A 27091-nucleotide genomic window follows, 5' to 3' on the forward strand; every position below is an offset into this window, starting at 1 on the left:
AGCTTAGTTACCATATATAAGACAAAATCAAAATGTTCTAATGCAGTGTTTACATACTACAATATTACAATACATACATACATATTGTTTTTTTATTAAAATAAAAATACGGATCAGGAAAAGCAAAATAATACAATGCGATACATAATAAAACGCAGTGCAATTCACAATTAATTTTACTATTAGTTTTAAAGGAACTGAGTGGAAACTTTACATCAATAACTCAAGAACTATACATCAGTAAAAGGTATATAAATACTAATATAAAATAAATCTACTGTGGCAACTAGGATAATAAGCCAAAGAGATGACAGAACTGAAGCTGTCCCACTTGTGTTACAGACACATTTTCTGTCTTTGGAACTTGGCATCTTGGGTTTGTGAGTGGAAATTAAGAAATCATCACATTTCATCAGGTCAGATGCGATGGACTTTGCAGCAGCGGTGTCCTCATCCAGTCTGCCTTTTTTTAGCACCCAGTAGGATGAACCCTTGAAGAAATAAGTATCTCCTGTAACACATCACATCAAAATTAAGCCCAGTTTCATCTCAGCTGTATCACTATAGACAACACTAAAATACAACACTAAAATTACAACACCACTGTAGTGAATAAATATGGTCTCCTAATCCTTATATTGGAGTGCTAAAGAAACATATTATAGGGAACAGAAATGGTCTGCTAATCACTGTTAACTACTTTAAAGCACTCTCTAAAACACTGTTATAGTAAACAAAAATAGCCCCATAATGTATGTTTTCTACATTGGAGAAACAAGAGAGCTATATAAAACACTATAGTATGAAATAGAAAAATATTCCTAATTACTATTGCCCACAATGTAGCAATTTGCTCATTTAATAACACATAAATAACACTTTTATAGGGAAAAGGAATAGAAGCATTGTTTCTAAAACAGCCTAACACTTACCATCTCGCATGCCAACGACATCATCAGGGTCAGAGGTCACTCCCCAGACAGAGGCAGATTTGGGATAGCCTGCCTCAGGCTTTCTGTCTGAATCCACCTCATCAAACCTCCAGTATTCTCCACCACTAAAAACATAGGTCCTCCCATTGTGAGGCCACACAAACACAGCATCTACATGCCGTGGAGCATCTCCAGCAGAATTCCGCAGTCTCCACTCCGTCAGTGGCCGAGGATACCCAGGGAGAGCTGTCCTGTCTTTGAAGGCCCAAAACTGATTACCTAGAGAAGACCAAGAGTGAGAAGGTGGCCATTTTTCCCCATTTTTATGGTTGTGTACAGTTTATTCTTTTAGACCCATATCACTTGCCAGTTTCTGAACACTTGCACTATATTCCCTATACCAGGGGTCACCAACGTGGTGCCCGTGGGCACCAGGTAGCCCGCAAGGACCTTATGAGTAGCCCGCAGGCCTGTTCTAAACATATAATTAATTATTAATAGTAATAACATTTAATTAAGGGTAAATTAAGCAGTTTTGTGATTTCACAAGTGTGTATCAAACTGGTAGACCTTCGCATTAATTGGTACCCAAGAAGTAGCTCTCAGTTTCAAAAAGGTTGGTTACCCCTGCCCTATACTATAAGTGTCCCCTTACTGCATTGCGTAAGGCTTGGATGCAGCCATGGAATCCCATTCCTCAAAGCTCTCTACACTCTACTCTTCTTGAGCTAATCTGAAGGTCACAGGAAGTTTGAAGTAATTGACTCTCGGATCAGGACATTGGTTCAGATCCTGTTCATGTAGCTTGCGGTTGGCTATGGAGCCGTGAGAGAGCACAATTGGCCTTGCTCTCTCTGGGTGGGTAGATCACTTCTAGGGTGATTTCATCAAGGCGTCTGTGAGCTGATGTATCGAAACCAAGTCACTGCACTTTCCTCCGAGAGCGCTATGATGCTACTCTGCAAATCAGCAGAAGTTCAGAAATAGGCGGTGGCTGACTTCACATGTATCAGAGGAGGCATGTACTAGTCTTCACCCTCTTGGTGTTGGGGCATCACTAGTGATAGTGGGAGTCCTCATGAATGGGTTGGATAATTGGCCATGTAAATTGGGGAGAAAATGGGAAAAGGAGAGTTTGTTTGGAACCTTTAAATCTGCGCTGCACATAGAAACACTGTGTTTGAAAGCGCAGCATTTTAGCGCTCAGCGTCAGCGCTGGAAAACATAATCTTTTTGCTATATTTACTTTTTTTGTATATGTATATTAACTCCCAAACCAGACAGCTCTGACCAATCAAAGGACACAGCTTATTGGTTTATTGGTGCGCATTTATTGTCCTCTCTCTCCCTTACCGATAAAGAAAACTATGTGGCCATCACTTCTTTCATACGCTGCATCGATTTTAACGATTTCTGGAGGAAGACCAATCCAGAAGCTGTGGATTAGAACAGGTATAAAAGACACCAGAGAGCCAGAGTGATGCACCCTCCAGAAGTATTGACCTGAGAGGCAAACAAACAGAGAAAGCGAGAAAAAGATTGTAAGCAAAAAAGATACAATTTTAATAAAAAGCCAATGGAAACAACCTGTTTACTAACAATGACCTGGTGTATTTGATGTAACTTTTAACCCCTTACCCCTGAAAAAGAACAATTCTCCTCTGATGTTTGCAACTGCATCATAACCTCCTTGACATCGATCCAGGAAAGGTGGCTCTGGGCTTAAAGAGAACAGTAACATGAATATAGTGATCGACCAAAAAGGGCAGCATTTGCCCATGTATTAGTGTAATCCTCAATATTATCATAATTATCATCACTTACTGTGTTGTTGCGGGTGGGGGTGGAGTGCTGGGAGGGCGGGGCAGATTTGGTATCGGTGAGTCAACAGAGGGATGTGGAGTCTGATCTTTTCTTAGTCCTGCAGGGAACATATGCATTTTAAGACTATTTTCTAATATGAAGGTATTTTCGCATTTTGACATAATGTAAATCAATCGTCCTTTATGTTGTGCAAAAAATTGTTGATGATGAAAAGTGAATAGACCAATAGGAATTCTGACAGTAAAAAAGGTACATTATATGGACAAAAGTATTGGGACATCTGCTTATTCACTGTTTCTACTGAAATAAAGTGTATTTAACAGTGTTTATCTACTGTCTCTACTACAAGGCTTTGATAGCATCATTCCACCCCTTCTTTACACCCCTCCAACCTATGATTGGCATTAATGCATTTTGGCATTATTCTATTGGCAGTATTTCCCTACAGAAACTAGACAAGCTGTGTGTGTGCATTTGCAACTTAATGTAGCTAAATTTATTCATTGGGTGTCCATACGGTGTATCTATAAACCAGTGGTTCCCAACCTATGGGTCGCGACCCAACCTATGGGTCGCCAAAGATCCACGATGGGTCGCGAAGCCCTCTTGATTTTAAGGGGTTTAATTTTAATACTATATATAGTCTAGGGTAAGCAAAATTCGCCACGCTGCGCTGCGCTCTCTCTGTCTCTCTCTCTCTGGCGCGCGCGGGCGCTCTCTCCGGCAGCGCGGAGCTGAATTCAGCGCGAGGCTGAATATAATAATATAATAATATAAGAATATAAAACTCAGTTTAGTTAAGTAAATGAAAATGAGTGAGGGCCTGTAAAGTTAATCAATTATTGTCCAATATTTGGACAGGTTGAGGTTTTGGTGAGCTGTTTTACTGATTTGAAACTGAAACTGATATTATTCTTTTTTTTTTTTTTTTTTTTTTTATATAAATTATTTTTTATTCATTTTAAATAGTTGTATTATTTTATTGATCTAATTATTTTTTTCTTCATAAGATAAAAATTCCTTATGTTTTATGTATCAATTTTTCCTTTTTTACGTGTTTATTTTATTCATCTATAGTAAATGTCAGTTTTTATTTGTCATTTCTAACCCCCCCCCCCCCCCCCCCCAACCCAATTATACACTTACATCTTTTACATTTGGGGGGGGGGGGGGGGGGGGTTATGTTGGGTCACCAAAGCTTACAATGGTAAAAATATGGGTCCTTGAAGAAAAAGGTTGGGAACCACTGCTATAAACTATATATGTGTGTGTGTGTAGGTTTTTTCTTCTTCACCATAAAGTGTCTGTATGCCAAGTCTGTCATCAGCAGGGAGTGTATAAGTTGGGATGTCCGCCACTGCTCCAGTGTAATAAGGCCTCATGATGGAGTGTCTGGAGGAGGAGTGTGCGAGGCCGAGGGCGTGGCCAAACTCATGAACTGCCACAGTGAACAGATCTGTGCTTTTGCCAGGAGCTGAGAGAGACAACATCATACACAAATATTAAAAAAAATTAAATAGTACAATAAAGCAGCAATATGGGAGAATTGGAATTTCTTGCTCTTGGGCAAATTAGTGTTATTATCATTTACACCACTGTTGAAAATATAAATAGCAAAATTTTTCTAAAGCACTCTATGGAAAATATTCCATGGGTGCTATTCCCTACATTTGAGAACTATACAGAACACTTATACAGGGATCAGAATTGGGTCTCTGATATCTATTCTGTACATTGTTATACACATGTACGCATACTAACCCCCAACTACTGTTTCCTACACTGGATAATTAGAATGAAAACTATTATAGTGAACAGAAATAATCACTGGAGAATGAAAAATGGTTCATTTCTCAGGCTGGACTAGGACACCAAACTGCACTGTGAGTGAAGAAAAAGTCAAGTAAAGAACCTTTTTGGATTTCATTAAGAACCATGTTAGTGATAAATATTAGCAAGTGAGAAAAATCTTAAAAAAGGTTCTTCACACTCACATTTCTATTTGTAGTTCTTTAATTGCATCTCTTTATGAAGCATTAAAATCTTTATCTTTAATTGTGTAATTTAGATTCTCTAGGGTGTCTAGTTTTCTTTTCAAAAAAGGAGTGTAATTCACTTTGGGATTATAATTTGTCTTTGGGATGTCTGCTATTGTTCCATTTTCAAGATAACAGTTGGTTTATAATGTCAAAATTATTACAAAAAAAAATCAATCATGCTTAGAAGACGAAGTGTGATGACATGCAGTTGGCAGGAAAAAAAAGTAAGCTGCCGTTTCTTGTTACATACATTAGTTTTATTACTCCAATGCAAAAAAACTATGCAAAAAGAAGCACATTTCAGACACTAAACACATCTTGGCTGGTTGACATCATCTGACTTAAACAGAAATGTGTTAGATGTATCTATTAGTGAATGAATGTAAGTAACTGCAGGTTACTATTCAGGTTCTATTTTCTGCATTTCAGCACCTCCATAGCTCCAGTTCTCCTCGTCATCAAAATGTATGTCACCAATTTCTGGGAAGAAAGCGTGGGCCAGCGTGCCGCCCCTGCCATCAAAGGGATATGCATCTTCATGGAAGCCACTGGTGAAGTTGATTTTAATGTCTGCTCTAGGGGGCCGGGCCTGTGGGGAGGGGGAGGAGAGCCGAGTGAAGCTGAGAGGGGCCACGTCACTCCACGCTTTCAGAGCATAGGAGAAGATGAGCTCCACTAGGGCGGGCGATAGGGAGGGAGAACGAGAGAGAGATGGGTAACTCTCCACACTGCAAAAAAAAGAGTGAGAGAGAATGGTGAAAGTGAAAGGTGTAGATATTTAAAACTTAGAAACATGGCAAGAAAAAGAAAATCACCTCCAGGTGAGATCAGTCTTATCCCATTTCATCCCTGACAGACTGTATCTCGTCTTTCTCATGTTCCTCCTCTTTTTCTTCATCTTTAGATCCTCAGGGTTGAGGATGTCTGGCAGGGAGCAGCGAGGAGTCCCCATTAGGGCCAAAGTGGTACTGTCTAAAAAGCAAGAAAAGTAGATTCATCTTATTTGGTGACATCTGTGAAATTCATATATTGTTCTACCATTAATAACATACTAATGTAGTAGTTGTTATGGAATAAATAAGATGCAGATTTTTACTTTAGTAGCCCAGCACCACCTTAAAACCCTGAAGTGGAATAAATACACTATATGTCCGAAAAATCAGTCTAAATGTCTAAACACCTGATGTCAGTCTCTTAACATAAATGATTGACCCAGATTAATTTAGACTGTTAGGATGCAAATGCTAAAGACAGCTTTATAAATTAAGCGCACTTTACACAAATCCAAACCGGAAGAGGGTCAGAAACTGAGCAAACAGGATAATCAGAGGCAAAAATGTGAGTCATGGTTCAGAAAAGATTAAGGTTATAACAATAGATCAGTATGAAACAGGTAAAAAGGCTCAGAGCATAGAAGACAAAAGCGGAGAGACTAAGACTTAGTAGTGCTTCTTAAAAAGCCAAGGACATTTGATTTGGGAGAGAGGGGCAGATGCGGTGACTAGAACTCAAGTGGGCAGACAATCTTTTACTGTTTGATTTAGGTGGATACTTAAATCTGCATTTTAATTCAGTACTTACTAATTATTAACTACCATATTAACTACTATATTAAATAAAGTCGTTTGCAGGCATGATTCACATATAGCCCATAGGCTTATAAGGATTTTATTTAGCCCATAGTTTTTAAAGGGCTGTATGTGGACCCCTGCTTCTGGACCCTGTACGTGGACCCATCTGCCTCAAGTAACAAACATGTTACTGACTATACTTAATTATTACTGATGATAGTGGCTGATATTCTTTAAATTGTCAGTTGTGTCCTTATCTGTTGTATTTTTTTTGTATTTATGTTTCAAGAGACTTTCTGCCTCTTGCCAGGCTGCCATTGTAAATAAGAAAGTGTTCTTAATGTATTGCCTGGTTAAATAAATAAATAAATAAATAAATAATAATAATAATAATAATAATAATAATAATAATATATGCATTGTGTAATACAACTTGGAAAATACTACATAACATATTTTCCAATTATCTTTTGTGTATTTTATTATATTCTCAAGTGTGTGCAAATCAAAAACGAGCTGCATACATTGCAATTTAAGTAAATTATACACATTATATAGTAATTAACAATATTTCATATCCAACATATATCTGGTGCACAGCCCTTATTATATGTTATTATTAAAAAAAATATCCCTAAGATTTTTCCTCTCTTTTTCAATAGTAAAGCAAAATAGAAATATAAGTTTTACCGAAAATATATGTATGTTTATTGGTCCTGAATATATTGTAATATACGAGTGTGTGTATGACTGATGGGGATGTAGTACCCAACTGTCCCGTCTCTTTCAGCCCAGCAAAGTGCTGCATCTCGCGGACCGCTCTCTCAATCCCCTCCTTTGTCTGCAGTCGGCCAACCGGAGAGTCAGAAGGTGGTAAGTAGCCATAACGGATCAACCAGTCCTACAGAGAGAGACGAGACATACATAGACATCACACAATAAGCAGCTGGCTATCCAACATGGTGGGGAATATGATTTGTGATCAATATCCCCTTGCTTTTAAAGACTTGCATGTCATTGACATTGCCAGCATGCTAGTTTAAAAAAGCACAGAGGGGCAAACTGCATTATTTTGAATAGGCTCAACAAAGAACACAGTTGTACACATCATTCTCTGGTCTGTATTTGTCATTGAACCGTTATCAGAAAATTAGAAATGGTTAGAAGAAATAATCAACAGAGGAATGGAGCCCACAGAGAGGAATGATAAGCCAATAGTAATTCAGTAGTTCAGTCTAAGAGCAAAGCAGATACAGTGAATGATATACAGTATAAACAGCTTGTTCTGGACCACAGAATAATTCCTTACTAATAAAAGGCATTTAGGCATTCAAAAGACAGCTTATATAAAATAAATAATAGCTCCAAATTGCATACAGTACATACAAGTTTTATGGTAGATACTTACTTGGTAGATACTGAATCAAACTACGTACTATGTACTATGTTAGAATTTTCTGACCACCTTGTTTCTACACTCACCCTCCATTTTTTCAGCTCCACTGTCCTCTTAGGAGCACTTTATAGTTCTTTTTTTACTTCATAGCATATTTTACTATCCTCCTTTAATAGTCAGAACCCAACAGGACCACATCAGAGCAGGTATTATTTGGGGGGGGGGGGTCATTCCTATTTTATTGCACAGCTGGATTTAGGGCATGTCGGTGTGTCTTTGGTATTATAAGCTCACAAAAGCACAGCTTGTGCAGCTCAAAACATGCAAAAGGCATGTACTAATTCTCTTAACTTATCATGGGTGTGTTCTGAGCATGATTTTAAATAAACCAATCAGTGTATCCCTTGTCATTCCCTAAGAGCCAGAAGCACTCTGACTTTGGCACGTTGGTATCTTATCAGCGCGGTGCTCTTAGCAGAGGATACTGACCTGCCCGTTCACTCTGTTAAGGTACAGCAGCAGCTCATTTAAGGGAACGGCAATGTTATTTTATTCTTTATTCTATTTGGAGGACATTGTGAAAGATAGACAATAAAGTAGAGGTAAATGCAGAGAAACAGAATTACTAGTCTGTAAGTGCTCCTATATGGTCAATGGAGCTGAACTAATGGACAGTAAGTGTAGAGACAAGGGCGTGGTCATAATGTTCTGATATGTGGATATTTTAGTAGTGTTGGAATGATAAACTTCAAGATTAAAACTTGTCTTTTCTTATTTAATCGAATAAAAACCTGAATATCGTTGCTGTCATGCATAACATTTTTGTTGTCTGACATAATGTTGCTTAGTTGTTCACATATAGAACTGGAGGTTGTTCTTTGTGTTGTGTTAAAATGTTGTGGTGAATAGACCAATAGAAATTGTTTACATTGAAAACTTATTTTAACAATATTGATAGATGGAGTTAAAATAACAATGCCTTTCAATAATCATTTGTAAGATGTATTTATTGTATTAATAGTTTAAATGCCTTAAAAAAATACAACAATTTTTAAAAGGGATTTATATACTATTCTTCAGGCCTTGTATTTTTGCATGACATTGATTCTCACATCCAAAAAAAAGTTTAAGAAGCTGCACCAACTGCACACTCATTGCAAACCCGAAACATTAAAAGGACAAAATGAGCAGATGAGAGGGAAGTGGTCTTGAGCAGAAGTACACAAGAATGCTTTAGAGGAATCTGGGTTCTGAAGAAGAGCTTGAGTGTTTACTCACCACTCCACGTGCGTGCTGGTCTGGAGCTGGGGAGCAGGAAGCTCCAGTGAGGAGAGCTATGCAGAGTGCAGCTGCGAACATCTTCAGAAAAGCTCTTAGAAAGTCAAATCTCAAATTCTGAACTCAGCTCAAAATAACTAACACGCTGAAACACTCTCAGTCAGACTTCTGGACCGAAGAGTGAGTAAATCCAGAGAGAAAAAAGAGGGACTAGATAATGAAAGGCTGAATAATCCAACAGCTTCAGTGATAGTGATCTCTAGTTAGTGTCCCAGAGTGAAGAAAATGAGCAAGTAACAAAAAATCCTAAAATCCTTTAATAGAAACATGTATTACTTTATTGCTCTTCTTTTATCTTCATCCCCCTTTCTGTGCTGGAAAAGCCCCTCAACAAGTTTAAAGACCACAGGATCCTCTTCTTATATTCCTTCTCTCCCTCTCTCTCTCTTTCTTATGTGTCTTGCTCTTTTCCTCTGCTCTCCTCCACATGAGGGGGTGGTAAATATGCAGAGTGAAGAGGAAGAGCGTGTGTGAGGATATGGGGTATAAACAAGAGCTTACTATAACACAGTAGGAGGCAAGAAAACACACAGAGAAGACACACACACATATGTATGCATGTGTATATGTGAAATCTAGTTTATCCATAAACTTAAAACCAATAATACAAAACTAATAACCATAAAGTTACGTAAAAGTAACCGTAAAATAAATGTAAAGTTACGTAAAGTTACTTTGTTATATAAATAAATTTCAATTGATTTTTAAACTAAATTTTCTAAGACCTGCCATTAAAACCCCTTTGTTTTTTACCTTGCTAATCAATAAACAACTAGCCCTCAGTAAGAAATGGAGCTTCAGATGCATTCTGTTACATTCCTGTTACATCCATTCATAATACTGACGTGTCTCAACAACACATTCTTCCATTCTTCCTTCTTTTGTATTTGACACATTCAAACACACAGACACCCACTGTTCACATTAAACTTAAAAGCATTCATTTCACTCACTAGAAAGAGAGAAAGATTCATATCTGTGTATAATAGATGGCTAGACATGAATGGGTTTATGAGAGATGAACAAAACAGAACAGAGTGACTCTTTGAAGAGCAGAAGGAGAAATAAGCAGAAAAAAAATGGTTTAATTACTACTTGTTGTTTGTAATGGCAAGTCGTGTGGAAGACCCCTCGATGAGAGGAAGGAGAAACGCTGTTAGGACGAGAATAGATAAAGGATGTTTATGATGCTCAGTTGGAAAGATCTAAAAAAGGAAGAAGGCACTACGTAAAAACTTGAACCACTGGCTGTTCAAATTGTAATTACTTTTAATAGTATGACAACAACCCAACTATCTGTACTTTTAAAATAAATCAATGGCAACATTTATTGCTTATGTCGAGTTCACTGGAAAAAGAGTTTATTAAACCCTTTAAAGATCTCTACACCAACCTAAAACTGTTCTACATTGAAAATGCTGAATTAATGACACAAGCAGAAGTTGTGGATGTACAGTAAGGTCTCAGACCTTCACTAACAAACCAGTGTTATACATTTTAGAAAACTGGGGGTAAAACACCTCTAGACAAATATCTTAAGATAAGATTTAAAAATGACCTTTTTGATTCACAAAAGGCAGTGAAAGGCTATAAGAAGACAGGCATGCGTTATCGACTTGCGTTTTTAACAGTTCAGAATGTTACTAAGAATTGGCAGTTCAGGGGAACTGTGAGGCTCAAAATAAAATTAAAAGAACCTCTGAAAAGGACTGCTTCTTAGGTAATAAAGGCACCATTTCACTGTGCAGGATTGCTTTTGCAAACATTTGGCCCTATTTTACACCCTGCATAAGGTACTATTTTAGTCTTATCTTTCATCCTGCGCAAGGCACGTCACAATGCTCATTCCTAACTTCCTAACAGTCTATTTTTTATGCCTTGCAGGTTAGGAATATATCTAAACCGATGGGTGTGGTGTTATGGAAATGAGGCAAATTTCTGGCGTGTTCTATTTTGACGGCGGAAAATACCGGTGTGCCACTGACTGAAATGAACCTAGACAAAAGTAAATCGTCAGACGCCCATGTCTTTCTTAGCCACGCAGTTTGAACACATACGGACATACGCTGCAGCACGCAAACTTGACTTTTACCTCAACAATAAACACAATACAAAATAAAATAACACTGCTGTTCCCTTGCTGCTGGCATACCTTCACAGCATAAATGCGCAGGTCAGTATATACTCTGCAAAGATTAAGATTAAGATATCAATGTGCCAAGTCAGAGCGCACCTGGCTCTGGGAATGGCAAGTGACACACTAATTGGTTTATTTCATGTTACGCTCAAAAACACTCCCATGATTAATTAAGAGAATTAGTACATGCCTTCTGTGTTCCTCACAATACCGAAGATACACTGACGCGGCCTTAATCATATTGCACATGCGAAATTGATGTCTTGCCTTTATATCGCTAAAATAGGGCCTATTGTGCATTATATCCTACTGATATGAAAAGATGTCAAATGCGATCCTAAATTCGTTTAAGCTCCTTAAAGCATTTCAGCAGTTGGCTTTGCTGCACCAGATTTCCCCAGGCTACTTAGCTCAAGTTTAAAATTTGAGTTTGCTGTTACTTACAAAGCTATGACAGCTCTGCTGTTTTGTGTACCATTAAAACTCATATCAAGAAAACAGCATAAATACATATCTTAAAAATATATCTTACAGCCCTACTGTGTATTAGTAAAGCTATAAGCAATTAGCTTATACGTTGCCCAATAATTGGAAGTACACAGTAAAGGTGTATGGTGAGTGTACAGAAAAAAACAACAAGAAACAGTAAGAAATGTCAATAAATAGAAATAATTTATTAGTACCACAAATATGGAACAGTCTAATATATGATCTGTTATAGAGTAACTAGTCTAGCAGTGATCTGGTTCTGAGGAAAATGTACATACAACAAAACACATGGCCTGGCTGATTCTGCCCCTGAACTGCATTTTGGATTAGCTACTGCTTTAAGTTGATCTGATTTCTCTACTGAAATGCATATGCTCACACATGCTCACACATCCACAACATGAATCAACCAAAAATCCCTTTTTATAGCTTAATAATAGTGTATAAGTTATTATCACTTTATGTCTGTCTAAACACCCTTGCAGAAGGAGTACTCAGCCTTGTGGTGCATGATTAGCTTGTTGTTTGCAAAGTAGAAGCTGTCTGAACGTGTCTGAAAGGGATGGGAAATCATCTCCTCAACTGGAAAGAAAAAAGAAAAAACAGACATTGAGACTTTTTATTAAATATGTCTGTCTAATATTTCGATAACACTTTATTTTAAGGAACACAATTTAGGCACTTATTCATGTCTCATTATTTGCTTAATCAAGCATTAATTAGACATTTGTAAATGATTTATAAACTACTTATTAGGCTTTATTCTGTGCAAGTGTAATTGGTGCTTAATTAGGGGTCTATTATGTGGGAATGATTAATAATGGCTGTATTAGTTCTTATAGTGCACAATACACAGTTAAGTTAGCATCCTGTTAAGCAGATTATTAAGCATTAACTATTAGCTAATTCTACATGTTATTAGTGTTATTATAATTGGCAGCAGTTTGATCTATGTGAGTTTGGCAAGGTTATGGTTGTGCTGGAGTTTTTGAGTTAATAAGGGATTAATAAGTCACTAACAGACCAAGATGTGACCCATATTCTAAAGTAAGTTTCTGTTCATCACTAATTAGACACTAAAAAGAACTGAATAAATATTCAAATAATCACAGACCCCAAATTAAGCACCAATAACACTTACACAGAATAAAGCCTAAAACGTAGAGGATAAATCATTTACAAATGTCAAATTAAGCCAATAATAAGACATTAATAAGCACCTAATTTGTGTTCCTTAAAATAAAGTGTTACCAACATATCTTATATAAAGTAAGTGTACATATTCTATAACCAGAAGTCAATCATTTTCTTTAATTAGTAACTACAGGAAAAATTTGAAAATAGTGGGCTAGAATATCAGAAGCAGATAAAATTCTTATGAAACTGTACTTTTAAAAGTACAACAGCTCCATGTTTCATTTTAACTTTCTTTTTGCTCCTGTTGCTAAGGTTAGGTCAATTTATGTTGGTATTATTGAGAGCTGAAATATAATGTTTCACACTAGATGTCGAAACATGAGGATTCAAATACATTCAACAAAGTCAGGTGCTGATTTGAAATATTGTTTTTGGCAGTAATAACAAACTTCAGTCTATTTTATCACAAAACTATTAGACAGAGCTCCAGTTTCACGGTTAGACCACTCTAGCTGATATGTGCAGGCTCTAGAGCATCCCATTCTACTGGCAATGCTCTTTAAAGAAGGCTGACATACATCAAATGATTTCTAATAATTGCCTAATTATTTCACATATGATAAGACATATATTTTACAGTGATGTCTTTGCTATCAAACAAAAAAACTTGTATCTCCAAAAATTTCAGTAGGATGAAATGAGCCTTCCTAACTTTTAATGAAAATCATCAAATGAATGTGTCACAAAAAAATTATAGAAACGATCCAAATGTAACAATATAAAACACCAAGGTCTGTCAAATATGTGTACAAAATGTGTGGGTGTGGTTAACTCACTGGTTTGTGGGTCCAGGTCTGGTAGGCAGTAGATGTGCTCACAGGTGTTTCGGCTGTGTGGGATGCAGAAGCCAATTTCAAAATCAAAGGTCTTCAGCAGCATGTCTCTGAAGTAATGCCTCTCTATCAGTCTGAACCTGTTTACAGCCTTACTGCCTACAGTGAACTCCAGCCTGTGAAAAAAGAGTCAATATGTGGTTCATGTACCTTTTGAATGAATACAAGACCCATCAATTTCAGAACTCTCTGCTACCTATACAGTACTCATGTATACTTGTTTGCTAACAGTAAAACTGAAAGGATCCTGCTACTGTATAACTAACACAATTTAATGGCAAAAAGAAAACATGGCAATGTTACATACGTGGCTCCAATCTCCCTCAAACTGAGAAAAGCAGGGGTGAAATGATACTGGATAAATCGTGCTGCCTCCTGTTCCTTCACATCTTCAATTTCTAAAGGAGGGAAAGAAAGAAACAGTCAAAGTCAAAGCAAACATTATTGTCATTTAGACTATACAGCAAGAAGTGCATTGCTAAACAGAATTGTATTTCTCCAGGCTCCAATATGCAAATGTAACAATAACAAATATAGCTATACTAATTTCAGAAGAAATAATGAAATAATATTTCTTTTCATTTTTTCATACAGTGTTCTTCACAGTAATAGTGTGTGGTACTGAGACTTGTTACAATTAATATTATCATAGCTGTGAGGTCATACTTTAAAAACATGACCACATATTTAGCAGTGTCACCAATTTATACTGAAAGCAGCGGTTCCTTTAGACAGTCAGTCTTTACTGTCATTTGGATGATTAAACATGCTGTTGTGAATCAACTGGATTAGTGCAACCTTCTAAACTCAGCCTGCTAGTCAGCAATTTAGTACAGTAACCCTTATAAAGAGAGTTTACAGACACAGTAGGACCATTTCACCAAATGGGTGCCATTTGCTTGTTATACCTCTTCCAAATTAAACTTTTTTTTTAACTCTAATGACACATATATTTAACTATTTAAAATATCAGTCCTGTTACTAAAATTTATGTGACATTAAAAAACATGTTTAAAAGCAAGTCCACTATTTCCTTTGATTTTCTCTCAAAAAAGTTAAGTTGAAAAAAGTTTTTTAAAGAAATGGTTGACTGCGTGTTTAAATAATTTATATTCATAAAAAATATATGACATATGCATGCACATTGTATTTTTCCAAAATATGCAAAGCCATTTTTATCTTTTCAAGAAGAGCCAAACCTGAAATTGATCAAATGTATTATCACTCAATTCATTAAACAAATGGGTAAATAATAAACCAAACTGAATTGGAAGCAAGTGGTTTACATTAACTAATATTCACATTAATAAATCAATAAACCAGGGGACTCTACTCACTCCTGTTACTGTCACTCACTCCTGTTACTGAAACTCACTCCTGTTACTGGCATTCATTTCTGTTACTTTTTATGTCATGAGTAATATGGCTGAAAGTAACTGGAATGGGTTTTTAGCATAGAATTAGCAAAAACATGAAATATAGCCAGTGTTGGGCACGTTACTTTGAAAAAGTAATTAGGTATAGTTACTAGTTACTTCTCCAAAAAAGTAACTGAGTTACTAACGGAGTTACTCCACTATAAAAGTAACTAGTTACCAGTAAAAGTAACTATTGCGTTACTTCGCCCTGTAAAAATAAATAAATAAAGAATAAATAAATAAAATTAATGATGTAATTACTATTATTATTAGAAAAATAACAAACAAAAATAAACCCAAAATGTTGACAAAAATATAGTCTAACGAATAAAAAAAAATAAGAAACGAAAAACTCCACAGGACCAAAGAAAATTACTAAGACATGTAATACTGAAAAAAACGGAAAAAACAAATACACTCTGGGGATAAAAATTAAACAAACCAAACCACACTCAAAGAAATAAATGTATATATAAACAAAACGGACAAAAACAACAATCCGTTAAAAAAACTCATTTAAATCCATTAAAAAACTCATTTAAAACAATCACAGGCTTTTTGCGCAGAATAATAAAAGTTTCGGTTAGTTTCAGTTTCAAATCATGAAAACAGCTCACCGAAACCTCAACCTATCCTTTATATTTGACAATATTTGATTAACTTACAGGTCCTTACTTATTTTTATTTAACTGAACTGAGTTGTAAATTATTTATAGCCTCGCGCTGAATTCAGCTCCGCGCTGCGAAAGAGAGAGAGAGAGAGAGAGAGAGAGAGGCGCAGCGCATTTTGCCTGATTTCTCTTTATTAATTAACAGTACATTTGTTGGCTTTAGTAAGTTTAATAACATTAATTTTAGTATACTTGTCAGATCTTATTTATAAAAACTTTTTTTTAGAAGACAGAGGTTATTCTGCGCGCAGTGCCGCGCCGCTGCGCCAAGCACCACTTTGCGTGCCTGACATTTCAGAGCGCTGGACGAGATTTTAATTCATGAATTAATATATTTAATATTTTAATAAATTTGCCCTGGTGATAAGAAACGAATGCTAACATATAGCATTATATTTCTGTGTATTTCAAATGTTTTAAGTTTTATATAATTGACGGGCAGCACCACGCGCCAGATTGACAATGTGCTTTGTTTTTCAGATATAAAAGTGAAATTCAGTTAAATAATAGCAAAGTTAACTAAAATAAATTTATGTTCAGTCAAAGTTATTTTCTCTTTTAATTTTCCATTTCAAAACTCCAGCATTTGAGTCAGAATAAGCCTCTGTTGAAATTTTTAAACAGCAGAATGCCTAGTTACAGTTATTTAGTCTGTGTACTAAACATAAATATAAATCCTTATAACTGACAGAAATAAATATAACTAATAATAATTTATAGTTACAGTGCAGATTTTTAAGTATATATATTTTTTCATAGTTGATTGCTGAAGGCTCTGGGTGTGGTTTATTTTTATGTGGTAAAGATGTGATGGTATGGAGTATTTTGGAGCGCAGGGTGAGCAATCGCGCTAAGTTTTTTTCCGCCGCCAAGATAAAAACACGCCAGAAATTTACCTCAACACACATCATTTCCAGACCACCACGCCCATCGGTGTTAATATATTCCAAAGTCCAACGCTATTTTAAGGACGCGTGCAAGGCCTAAAAATAGACTGTTGACGGGTGGCAAAGCGCCACGCTACACACCTTGTGCGGGGTGTATGATAGGGCTCTTTGTCTATATGCGCAAAGTTAAAAAAAAGTTCATTCAGCTGCTAAAGTAACGTGCAGTAACGGAGTGTCGAAAATGGTAACGGCGTTATAGTTACAGTCAGAGTAATTAGTTAGATTACTCGTTACTGAAAAAAGTAACGGCGTTAGTAACGCCGTTTATTTTAACGCCGTTACTCACAACACTGAATATAGCTAAATGGCAGCTGTGCTAATAGCATGAGGACAATGAGCACATTTTAATGATCTTCCCAAAATGTGAATATTAAAAATACACAAATAACATCCAAGAATAAATTTAGGCAACAGGACAGAAGAACCAACTGATGTAACTTTCTGTTGTAGATGTGAATGTTTCATATGTTTCAGATGGGTTAATGTGTTACATTAACAAGACTGAGTGAAAAAAACAGGGACACAACTAAAATGTGTATTTTAACTTAAATATTATGTATTTATTATGAACAAATGCTATTTTTCAGTGTTCTAAGTAGTTTTTAATAAGTGTTTTAATTGCATATCTTACTTTTGCAATTAGGTTAATGTACAAGACACTATGCTTGATAATAAAATGTATTTCAAAGTTTATTTGTATGCACATTTATACATGTAATTTCCTGGGGACCGAAATATGCCAGTAACAAACATATGTGTGCATATAGCTACACAGCTAATATAGGTGGACATTAGGGATGCACCAAATATTCAGCAAAATATAATTATTTGGCAACCAAAATTATTTGGCCAAAAAAGGCAACTTTTGTTGTTTGGCATAAGTGAAAAACAGTGACAAACTTATTTTTATTTCATTTTTTTAAACTGTGCTTTGTTGGTATGTCTGCTAAAAAGGACTGTGTTAATTAATTTGCCATTTCATCACATAAAGGCCAAAAGCAAGAAGCAGAGTGGCTTAAGTAATTGGATAAGAGGCTACAGGAGAACACACACACGAACAAAAACACACCTGTTGGACAGAGCCTTTTCAAATCCAGGATGACGGACCCTCCCTCCAGGTCTCTGATTTTGAAGCGAGAGAAGCTGATGTGGTAAATGTTCTCTTCAGGAGAGCACAGATAATCTGTAGATATTAAAAAGAGCAGCAGTTAAACCCTATGTTTTTTGTGTTTATATAGTAGATTGGTATAGATGTAGTAGGTGATTGGCTCTAATCCTCAACTGTATTTGGAATCAGACAGCGCCCCCTGCTGAATTCTTCAAACAAATGGGGGTAAGCAACACAGCAAATTACATAGTCATCAATACACACTGTCATAAACAACAACAATAGGTGCATACATTAAATGATTATTTACAATAGTATAGTTTAGCCTTCTGTGAAAATCTAAAAGAAAATCTCTTTATCTGAGCAGTAAAGTGAAAAGTTAGAGGTTAGCAAAAGGAGGTAGCCCTTCTCATTCAATGTTTTTATTTTATTTTATTATATCATTAAATATTTTACATCAAATGTATATTCTTTATCTGCTCAGTGGTGTATAAAACTAAGTATAAAACTTCAACATGAAGCCATTAAATGGTTTAACAAAGCATGTTCTCATGTATTACTGCAGTGCAAAGTGAGTTCTTCCAGCTAATTTAAAGTATTTACTAATTATGTCCTTCTTCTGGAGAACAATTAGTGCTGTTCAGATCAGGATCCAGCACAGGATTTGGATAAAAATGTATTTAATTTATTGTTTGTGCCCTAAATTTATGGTCAAACATAAAATTACACAAAGGCCTGTGTAATGACCTACTTACCATCTGTGTATCCAGCCAGTCTGAGGACATGTTGGGGGGTTACCGGGTCACCGGGCTTCCACTCAACCAACGCATCTTCATCGTGACCATGATCCGTCTTTCCCTCTGAAAGAAACCCATTCCACTCCTCCATGTCCCTCATTGCTCCTCTCCCTTCCTCTCCCTCAATCTCATCCCCTTCTTCTTCACCCTCAGCATCCATGTCCTCTTCTCCCCTCTCCCCGTCACTCTCCTCTTCTCTTTCTGACGACATCTCACACTCCTTCTCCTCCTCACTCTCTCGTTCTCTGACCCCCTCACTGTCCATCTCTCATGCACTTTATTTCAGTTTTTTTATTATTATTTCTGGTCACTTTGCTCGCTTGCTTGTCTTTGTTCTTGTGTCCTCAGGACTAGCAGAGCGCTCTAAGGGTCCATGACCAGACAGCTTACCCTCATCTCCTCACACACACACAAACACACACATACACACTCTGTGTCTTTGTGACTCAAACAGATTAAGGCTATCTCTCATCGCTAATCCAAGCCAATCCCCAATTAAACACGGACACAGTAGCTACGGCAGCACAAAGCGGACAAAGGGGGCATGATTCAGGGTTGAGAGAGAATTCATAATGGCACTTCATCAGAAAGGGTAAGAACTGAATCAGGATCAGAACCTGAATCATTTCATCTTTTCTGATGAAAAAGTGAGCATACAAATCTGCAGAAACCATCTGTGTGAAAATAATGCTTATGCAAATTCACTATACAAAATATAAACGTCAGACAAATTAAATAGTGAAGGTTATCACAAAATATCAGTTGTGCACAGTACTAATGTTTACATAATTGATTACATAAGTGTCTGTACTGCGAATATTTTATTTTTTGGTACTTTTACTGTCAACCTACTACCTTTCAAAGTCAAATATTGTATGCTCCTTTAGCTAAGCACTGCTCATAACCATGAACATGATTGTTTTTTTTTGTAACAATTATTCATTGGATACCTGGCAGTACTCTAAAGCTGCATTCAAATTGTCATCATTGTCTATTACAGAAATGCAGTGCAGTATATACACTAACATGACAATTACCATGAAACATGCGACAAGTCCCATGACTTTTGTGATGTCCTATAATAGCAAAAACGCTGCACTGACCTGGATGTCACCAAATCAATTTGTTTGTTCACATGGACAATTCTGGCCAGACGTTGCCAGTCACGATCATTATAGCATCCAACTATGCTGTCCACTGTGCCTAGTAATGCCTATATTCCATCACAGATTGCTGTTAGTAAACGTATTTCTGAGCTGTATGCTCCGTGGTGTTCTTTCTATAAAATGTTCTTTCTTTATCTAATTTTCAAATAAGTATTTTAAAGCTGTATTTTACTTAAATATTTTTTTCACCTGAGCATAACTTTTTAAAGTAGAATTATGCAACTGATATAACAAAGAAAAATGTTTTGTTTGTCTAATTAACTCAAGTAAAGCAACCGGTTTTTATAAATAATTGGTAACATGATTTACATGCAAGGTGCATATGAAATCTGAAAAATATCACTTAAAAAGTCTCATATTTGATTCTTTCAATCTTTTATTTTGGGGTGACTGAGCTAATAGGAAGGAATGCCAATGGCAGTGACTGAATTGAATAGAAATTTGCAAACAGGTACTCTTTGCATTAACTTGACTTCTTTTGGTAGAGTGTTAAATTATATTTTTTGTCTAATAAAAAAATATTCAATATATCCAGAGAATGCAACATACATACACAGGGTAGGTAAGTCTGAATGCAGTAATGCAGAAGTGCAAAAATTCGATTTAGTGAATTAGATTATGCATGCTATTGTAAAATACATACAGCCTAATACCAGTAAATGCATAGTAAATGCACAGAGGGAAAATCTTTACACAGGTTAAGGTGCGCAGAAATGAAACACAGTCCTGTGTGAGTCCCTAAACCTCTTTTTAACAAAAGATGAACTAATACACCTTGTGTTGAAACACCAGACTTTCATCTATTTCTCAGGAAGACAGGGAGTGACAGCAGTGGAAATGGTGTAAATGACAACAGCAAATCAGTGGTCACAGCCCAACACATGCAGATATCATTTCCAGCACAGGTTCAGTTCCAACCTAAATCTAACACAGTCTAGTAAATCAGAAGGTTTTAATCAGTTCAGCAATGAAATATTATGGGTTTGTGTTAAGCCTGTATGTTTGTGTTACAAAGAAGTGTCCAGGAAATTGCTAATTGACCAAAGAAATAGCATCTACTCAAGGTGTCGGTGACTTAACTAAGAAAATGATGAGCGTTATGAGTCAACAGGATGTGAGCAAAACTCTCTTCTTACTTTGCAACTCGATGGCAAATGGAAAAAAGGGGCGGAGCCACTGAACCACATCCTCTGCTTAGCTTTTAATTCTCACCTCATCCTGCCATCACCATGACAGCCGTGTCAATACTTCCGCCTGCGAACTGGTGGTGTGTGACATCCCAGAAAGCATCAGCGTGGCAGAGATCGTCTACGCAAAAGAGGAAATCATGGAGGAAAGAGGAAGACATGAGATGAGAAGCATTGAGAAGGTACTGTGTGTTTTCTGTCTTTCGGTTTGTTAAAACATAAACTTAGGTGAAACACTGGATCAGCTTTAGGTTTGCATTGTTATGCCTTGGGTGGATTTTTTTTTTTAAGGTGGCATGTAATTTACGGTGGATAGAACTGACCTTAAGAGCAGTAGGGTGTCGAACTATGTGTAGGCACATGCTATGTCATGTTTAGCAATGGCTGTTTTCAAAGACTTCAAAAGACTTGAGAAGCCAGATTTTACTCTAGATAACTCTTAACATTGGTCTCTTGCTGACATTTTTCCTATACAGATAATAAAGATGAGTCCAGTGTCTCTATTGCTGTGGCTTGTTCAGCTTTTATCAGCTTGTGCTATTCAGCACAATACAACATCCACGGATGGCCAGGACGAAGTCACAAGTAACCCACAGCTAACCATTGAATATAAGAAGATTCATGCAGTTACTGCAACAACAGTGTCATCACCTGTAGAAGAGTTCCTAACAAAATGGACTCGAGATTCAACGTCCACCATGCAACCATCAGTAACAAAACTTCATGCTAATACAGCGGAAGCCCAGAGAAGTTCCGCGAATGCAGAGGGATTGGAGAAATCAAGTAACACAACAAGCCACCCTGACCACAGATTTGTGAGTCCTATCTTCTTCAATTCTACAAGAACAGCAAAGAAAAACATAGAAACAGGAACCAGGTCTACTCTTTTTACCACGGGATTCAAAACTGACCGCTTCACAAGTCAAAAAATGGTTTATACAGATCAAGCAAATGATGTAAACAACTGGGAAAGTGGAACGTCCCTTCAGACGAAAAACACAGTCCAAACAACTGACTGGATAGAGGAAAGAAGTGAGGCAACAGGGTCACAAATTGAAGCTGATGGCACCACATTGTCACTTGATAACTTGAGAAACAAGTCTGAAGAGACACAGAGTGATAAGGGAAGTTACAATTTGACATTTGCTCAACATAGTCAGGCACACACCACAGCAGCTCTTGCCACAACACCATATAAAGTGGACAGCAAAACAAGTCTTGCTAACAGCACCACTGGGTACACCAATGTTCTACGTTCTTCAAAGCATGGTGTGGGTGGTGAACTTACCACAGGTTATTATGTTGAAACAACAGAGGTGGTCAGTGCGACACAAGCCACATCTTCCAAAAGCGAATCTATATCTTCTGCTTCTTTGCTGAGTACAGAAGAACCCCTGGTGTCTAGCAGAAGTATGAACACAGTTTCAGCAGTATCTCCAGGCTCTGGTACAGATCAGACGACAAAAGAGAATGTAACCACGACTACACACAGTGTCATAGATACCACCTGGAAAGACAGTCCCACCATGCAAAACACAGAAAGACTCTCAGCCTCTTCATTAACTAGCGAAGGAAGTTACAACTTCACATCAATGGAACAACAAGATCAAACCACAGTAAATTACAACCCAACAAACACTGAGCTGGACAAGTATGATGGAAACCACACAACTCCTGGCAACAGCACAGTTGGGATGATAAATGCTTCATCAAAGAATGACTTAGATGGCCAAATGACGACTGGATACTACATCACAACACCCGTTACGCAATTCACGCCTTCAGAAGGCAAAAACATATCGATGCGGAACATGGAAGAACATCCAGTCTCCACCACAAGTGCAAACACAGCCGTTTTAGAAACATCTTCTCAAAGCACCACAAGAAACGTGTCCAGTGTCTCATACTCAACTGGTAGAGACAGAATGACTAGAACTGAGGCCACAACCACACCCAGTCTTTCACACTCAACAGCTTTTCCAGTCAATATTACTACAACACCAAATGACACACAGGTCACTAATAGGAACGTGTCCAGAGAGACAGATCAGCCAGTATGGACGAACTGTTTCAGCAACGAATCGTCATCCAAAACTCAACGCTCATCTAAGCTAATCTGTTTCATCACACTGTGGTGCCTGGGCATGACTGCTTCCATCTTCTTAGGCCTCACTGTGTTCCTATGGGTACGACTGTCTGTAGTGAGAAAGGAGGCAAAAAGAAAGTACAAGGGTGTTAAGTCCACAGGTAAAGAGAGACAGAGTCTGTGGGCTACAAACACTACGCTTGCAGAAGAAAGAGTGGAATTCTGGTATGCCAATGGATCCACGCTGGAGGCAGACAAGAAAGCAAGGGAACAAGAAAGGGCAAAAAGGAATGGTAATGGTAAAAATGAAGGGAAAGGTGGTGATATGTGGATTCAGCCAAAGGTGACACCGCAGGACATTGCTGAGTTCTGGTACGCAAATGGACGAGAGAGAAATGAGGACAGGATGGAGACGCAACGAGAAGATAGTTACCTATAGAACAAAAGTGGACATTATTAAATGTCCACCTGAAGAAATTAAATATCTACTGTAGATAGAGACTGTGTGTGTTGGGAGACAAAAAGAGAGACAGCAATTGATATATATATGTCATTCACATACAATAATTGACCATAGACAACAATTCATAATGTACAAAAAAGACATACATATTAGCTATCATTTTTCTGTTTTCTCTGTTTGAATGTAAAGCACATCATGGCCCTGGCTTAAAACTTGCATATACAAAAATTCACTAACTAATTTACTCATCTTCAGCAGTTTTTACCTAAAACGCTTTTGGTCCTTTGCATCAATGACACTGTGTGTCTTTGTTTACCAGATTTAATTGAAAAATGCTGAAATATTCTAAAAAGTACATTATGTTTATGTTTTTTTTTTATCTATTTCCATCACAGATTGTTTCAGTGTTAATGTTAACATAACCATTTAATTCTCAGAAAATGTATAGACATTATTTTACTGAGTAAAATAATGTACAATTTTGTACGTTTTTGTAACTAGATTTCTTAATGCTTAATACTGTATTTATTTGATGTAGGAAATCCAGTGCAAATATGTATGTATTTATATATACAGGTAGAAATGTTCATGTTTTTAATTATGTTACTTTTTAAGACAAAAACATGAGTTGCACTGCTTTATTTCACAAATGCTTTCTCCACTGGCTGCTGGGAAGATTCTTGGTTTAAAGGGGTTAAACTTGGGTAAGATTTTCAGTTTTTTTCCAGTATAAAGATTTGTTCAACTTGCAATGCCGGGATATACTGTATTCTTGTGTCCTCACACATAGAGAGTCATTTTTTAAAGTGTATGTATCTTGGTTTAATAAACTAACTTTGAAATACTCCATATTTTATTTTCATCTGCAAAGTATTTAATATACATCCACTACAGAGAAGAGAAAATCACACATTAGTGTTGATTAAATGCACTTTAATGATTGATCCCATTCTAAGACAGGTATAAATTTGGTAGATATACAGTGGGTGTGTGGATTTTGCACAAAGTAAACACTGTGTCAAAAGAGGAAACAGTTCTTATTTTTACTGATAAATTATGAGGAAGGCAGAGGTTCTCCTACCAGACACAGACAGTCAGACACGCACACACACAAACACACACTTACAGATGGGCTATACAAAAACAATTCACTGCATAGTCATAAAATCTGCAAAATACTCCAAAAAGAAACTATAAGCAAAACATCAGAATTAATCAAATACAAGTATTTGAACTAAATGCAATATTTTGTATTTAAAAAATCATTGAACATTTATGAGGAAGAATGACATCCTTTACCTATTAACCTTTAGAACCCTTTTCCAGACAACCCAGTTCTCCCTGAAGCTGTGGGAGTCTCCCGCATTTCGGTAGTGGCTCCCTGATGCCCGCGAGTCACATATAATCTCCCGGAATTCAGAGTGATTGGGGGGGGGGCAACCTCCGAGAAATCAACTTTTGCAACTTGGGATGTCTGCTTTTCAAAAACTATGGATGTCCTGATCAGTTTTTAATGCAGAGTATCTGCCGATACAGATCTGGCCTGGGTTTCCTGAATTTGTTTTTTGTTTTTTTTGGACTAAAAAGATTCTCAGATTGTTAAGCGAGCTTCACACTGAGCACTTTCTCTTCATATTAAAATGTTTTTAATGCTAAGATGCTTTAGGCATGGCCTCTGATCAATGTGGCCCTCATTATATTCACACAATTCAAGTAAAATTTGTCATCTCACAATGCAGTACAGTTGCTGTGTATTCAGTAATGTACCATTCTGAACACATTTATTTACATTGTGTGTAGAGTATTAAATTCTAGGTGTAGAAATCGCAGGGCATGTCACAAGTATTATGACAATATGCTGGCCATGATAGCAATGATATCACGATACTGTGGATCTGTAATACTCAATATACGTCACAGCATCTGTGTTACTGAAGAGAATTAAATACTCCTAAGTAAGCACTTTATGTACTTATTGGTGTCAGTTTCACACAATTTGACAACTAAAATGCTTGCAGTTTTGCAATTTGCAGTTTTACCCTATTTATTTGATAAGTACCACCACATGGAATAATCAAGCAGTAACTTTAGAAGGTCAAATTCAGGGTTTAAAGGAGTTTGGAGTACATAAATATTTGATTATATCATTATATTGATATCAATATACTGATATATTGTCCCATCCCTTTTAAATACACTATTAAATGGCAAAAAATAGACAAACATCTTGGGAGAATGTGGCTCAAACTTAAGACTCTGTTTACACCTGACATGTTTTAAAAGATCCAATCGCAACAGAGTGTGGTTCAGGCCCAAAAAAATCCAGTCCAAGACAAGCACGATCTGCGCCATAAACTGTCATTTTGAGCCTGAGCCCGATTTAAACCTGACATTTTTTCGTAAATGAAGAAAAAAAAAAAACCTTTTTTAACTACAATTCCTAGCTGTAGGTGCCTGTCCCTTTCTGCCCTCAAAAGTTAAATGTTTCTGCCTGGCGGACACGTCCGTGCACTTGCAGAGTTTGTGGCACGATGACTGGCTAATGTGTAAAGCTTTTAATTGTAGCTGCGGAGAAAGCTACAGCTGCTGATGAGTGGAGAAGCTCGCGATTGCTGCGCGATTATAACATTCTAACTTGTGCAACGTTTTTAGGATCACAGTGTGATTTGTTACTTTGATATATTGTAATTATCACAGTAAAGCTTTATATAAATTAGAAGGAATGTGGTGTGAAATATCAGCCCACAGAGTTCAGGTTGGGCATCGGGTCAGTCTCGGGCATAGAATCTAAGCTCTAGATCGTATGTACCCATCATGAAGTACATGTGTGATCATCTGTATCACAAGGTAATGAATAAAAGCAACACTCATGGTTGGTGCACAAACTAAACTTGTTTGTATTATCTTGATTTGGCTGCAAAGAAGACTGGAATACAGAATCTATAGTCAAAGTACCAGAACCTTGTTACATAAGGTTAGCACAAAACTCACTTAACTCAAGGACGCAAACGCAACACCCATCCAATGCTCTGCACACACATATCCCTGCTGTACAAATGTGCTTACTTATGATAATGTAGTAGAATTGGAAAGTTAAAGTTTAATGTTTAAAATAGCTGATATAAACTGACCCCTACAGACCACAAAAAGTCTTGTACATGATTTTGTGAAAAATATGTTTGTGAAAACATTTTATACAGAGCCCTTTGTTAATGCTACAGAGCACTCTTTTTTGCTTTTAACTTTAGTAATAACCAATTTCCATACATTAACTAGTACTCACACAGTTCCATCAGCAATAGGAGTGTGAAAGCTAACATGTGCTTCCTTCCCAACAGCTAACCACAAGTTTTCTGTTGTTTAAACTCTCACTTGAGCCACGTCAATAGGCAGCTGAAAGCACATGATCTGTGCTCTGAGCTTTCTGGGACTCTGGGATTGCTGTGAAGATCAAATCATTAATCTTCTAATGATAGGGCCAGTGTATTTTGC

At 36.8% G+C, this 27091-nt stretch overlaps 3 protein-coding genes across 3 annotated transcripts; 1 reads left to right on the forward strand and 2 right to left on the reverse strand.

Moving 5' to 3' along the window:
- Nucleotides 1-197: 197 nt before the first annotated feature.
- Nucleotides 198-9932, reverse strand: mmp25a (matrix metallopeptidase 25a). The gene is made up of 11 exons (XM_049467863.1): nt 9927-9932; nt 9041-9157; nt 7135-7267; nt 5611-5767; nt 5228-5523; nt 4051-4230; nt 2768-2853; nt 2571-2646; nt 2286-2435; nt 933-1211; nt 198-511 (listed from the first exon to the last, which is right to left on the reverse strand). The coding sequence occupies exons 1-11, from the start codon at nt 9930-9932 to the stop codon at nt 231-233; spliced, it is 1761 nt and encodes a 586-aa protein (XP_049323820.1). The 3' UTR covers nt 198-230.
- Nucleotides 9933-11887: 1955 nt separating this feature from the next.
- Nucleotides 11888-20076, reverse strand: unc119.2 (unc-119 lipid binding chaperone B homolog 2). The gene is made up of 5 exons (XM_007251042.4): nt 18656-20076; nt 17862-17975; nt 14064-14154; nt 13700-13872; nt 11888-12308 (listed from the first exon to the last, which is right to left on the reverse strand). The coding sequence occupies exons 1-5, from the start codon at nt 18960-18962 to the stop codon at nt 12196-12198; spliced, it is 798 nt and encodes a 265-aa protein (XP_007251104.1). The 5' UTR covers nt 18963-20076; the 3' UTR covers nt 11888-12195.
- A 966-nt stretch (nt 20077-21042) lies between these two features.
- On the forward strand, nt 21043-24448 carry si:ch73-248e21.5 (uncharacterized). Its single transcript, XM_007251044.4, has 2 exons — nt 21043-21232; nt 21527-24448. The coding sequence occupies exons 1-2, from the start codon at nt 21191-21193 to the stop codon at nt 23573-23575; spliced, it is 2091 nt and encodes a 696-aa protein (XP_007251106.3). The 5' UTR covers nt 21043-21190; the 3' UTR covers nt 23576-24448.
- The last annotated feature ends 2643 nt before the right edge of the window (nt 24449-27091 follow it).

The sequence above is a fragment of the Astyanax mexicanus genome, chromosome 19 (genome assembly GCF_023375975.1).
Source record: "Astyanax mexicanus isolate ESR-SI-001 chromosome 19, AstMex3_surface, whole genome shotgun sequence".
In the NCBI taxonomy this organism is placed as follows: domain Eukaryota; kingdom Metazoa; phylum Chordata; class Actinopteri; order Characiformes; family Acestrorhamphidae; genus Astyanax; species Astyanax mexicanus.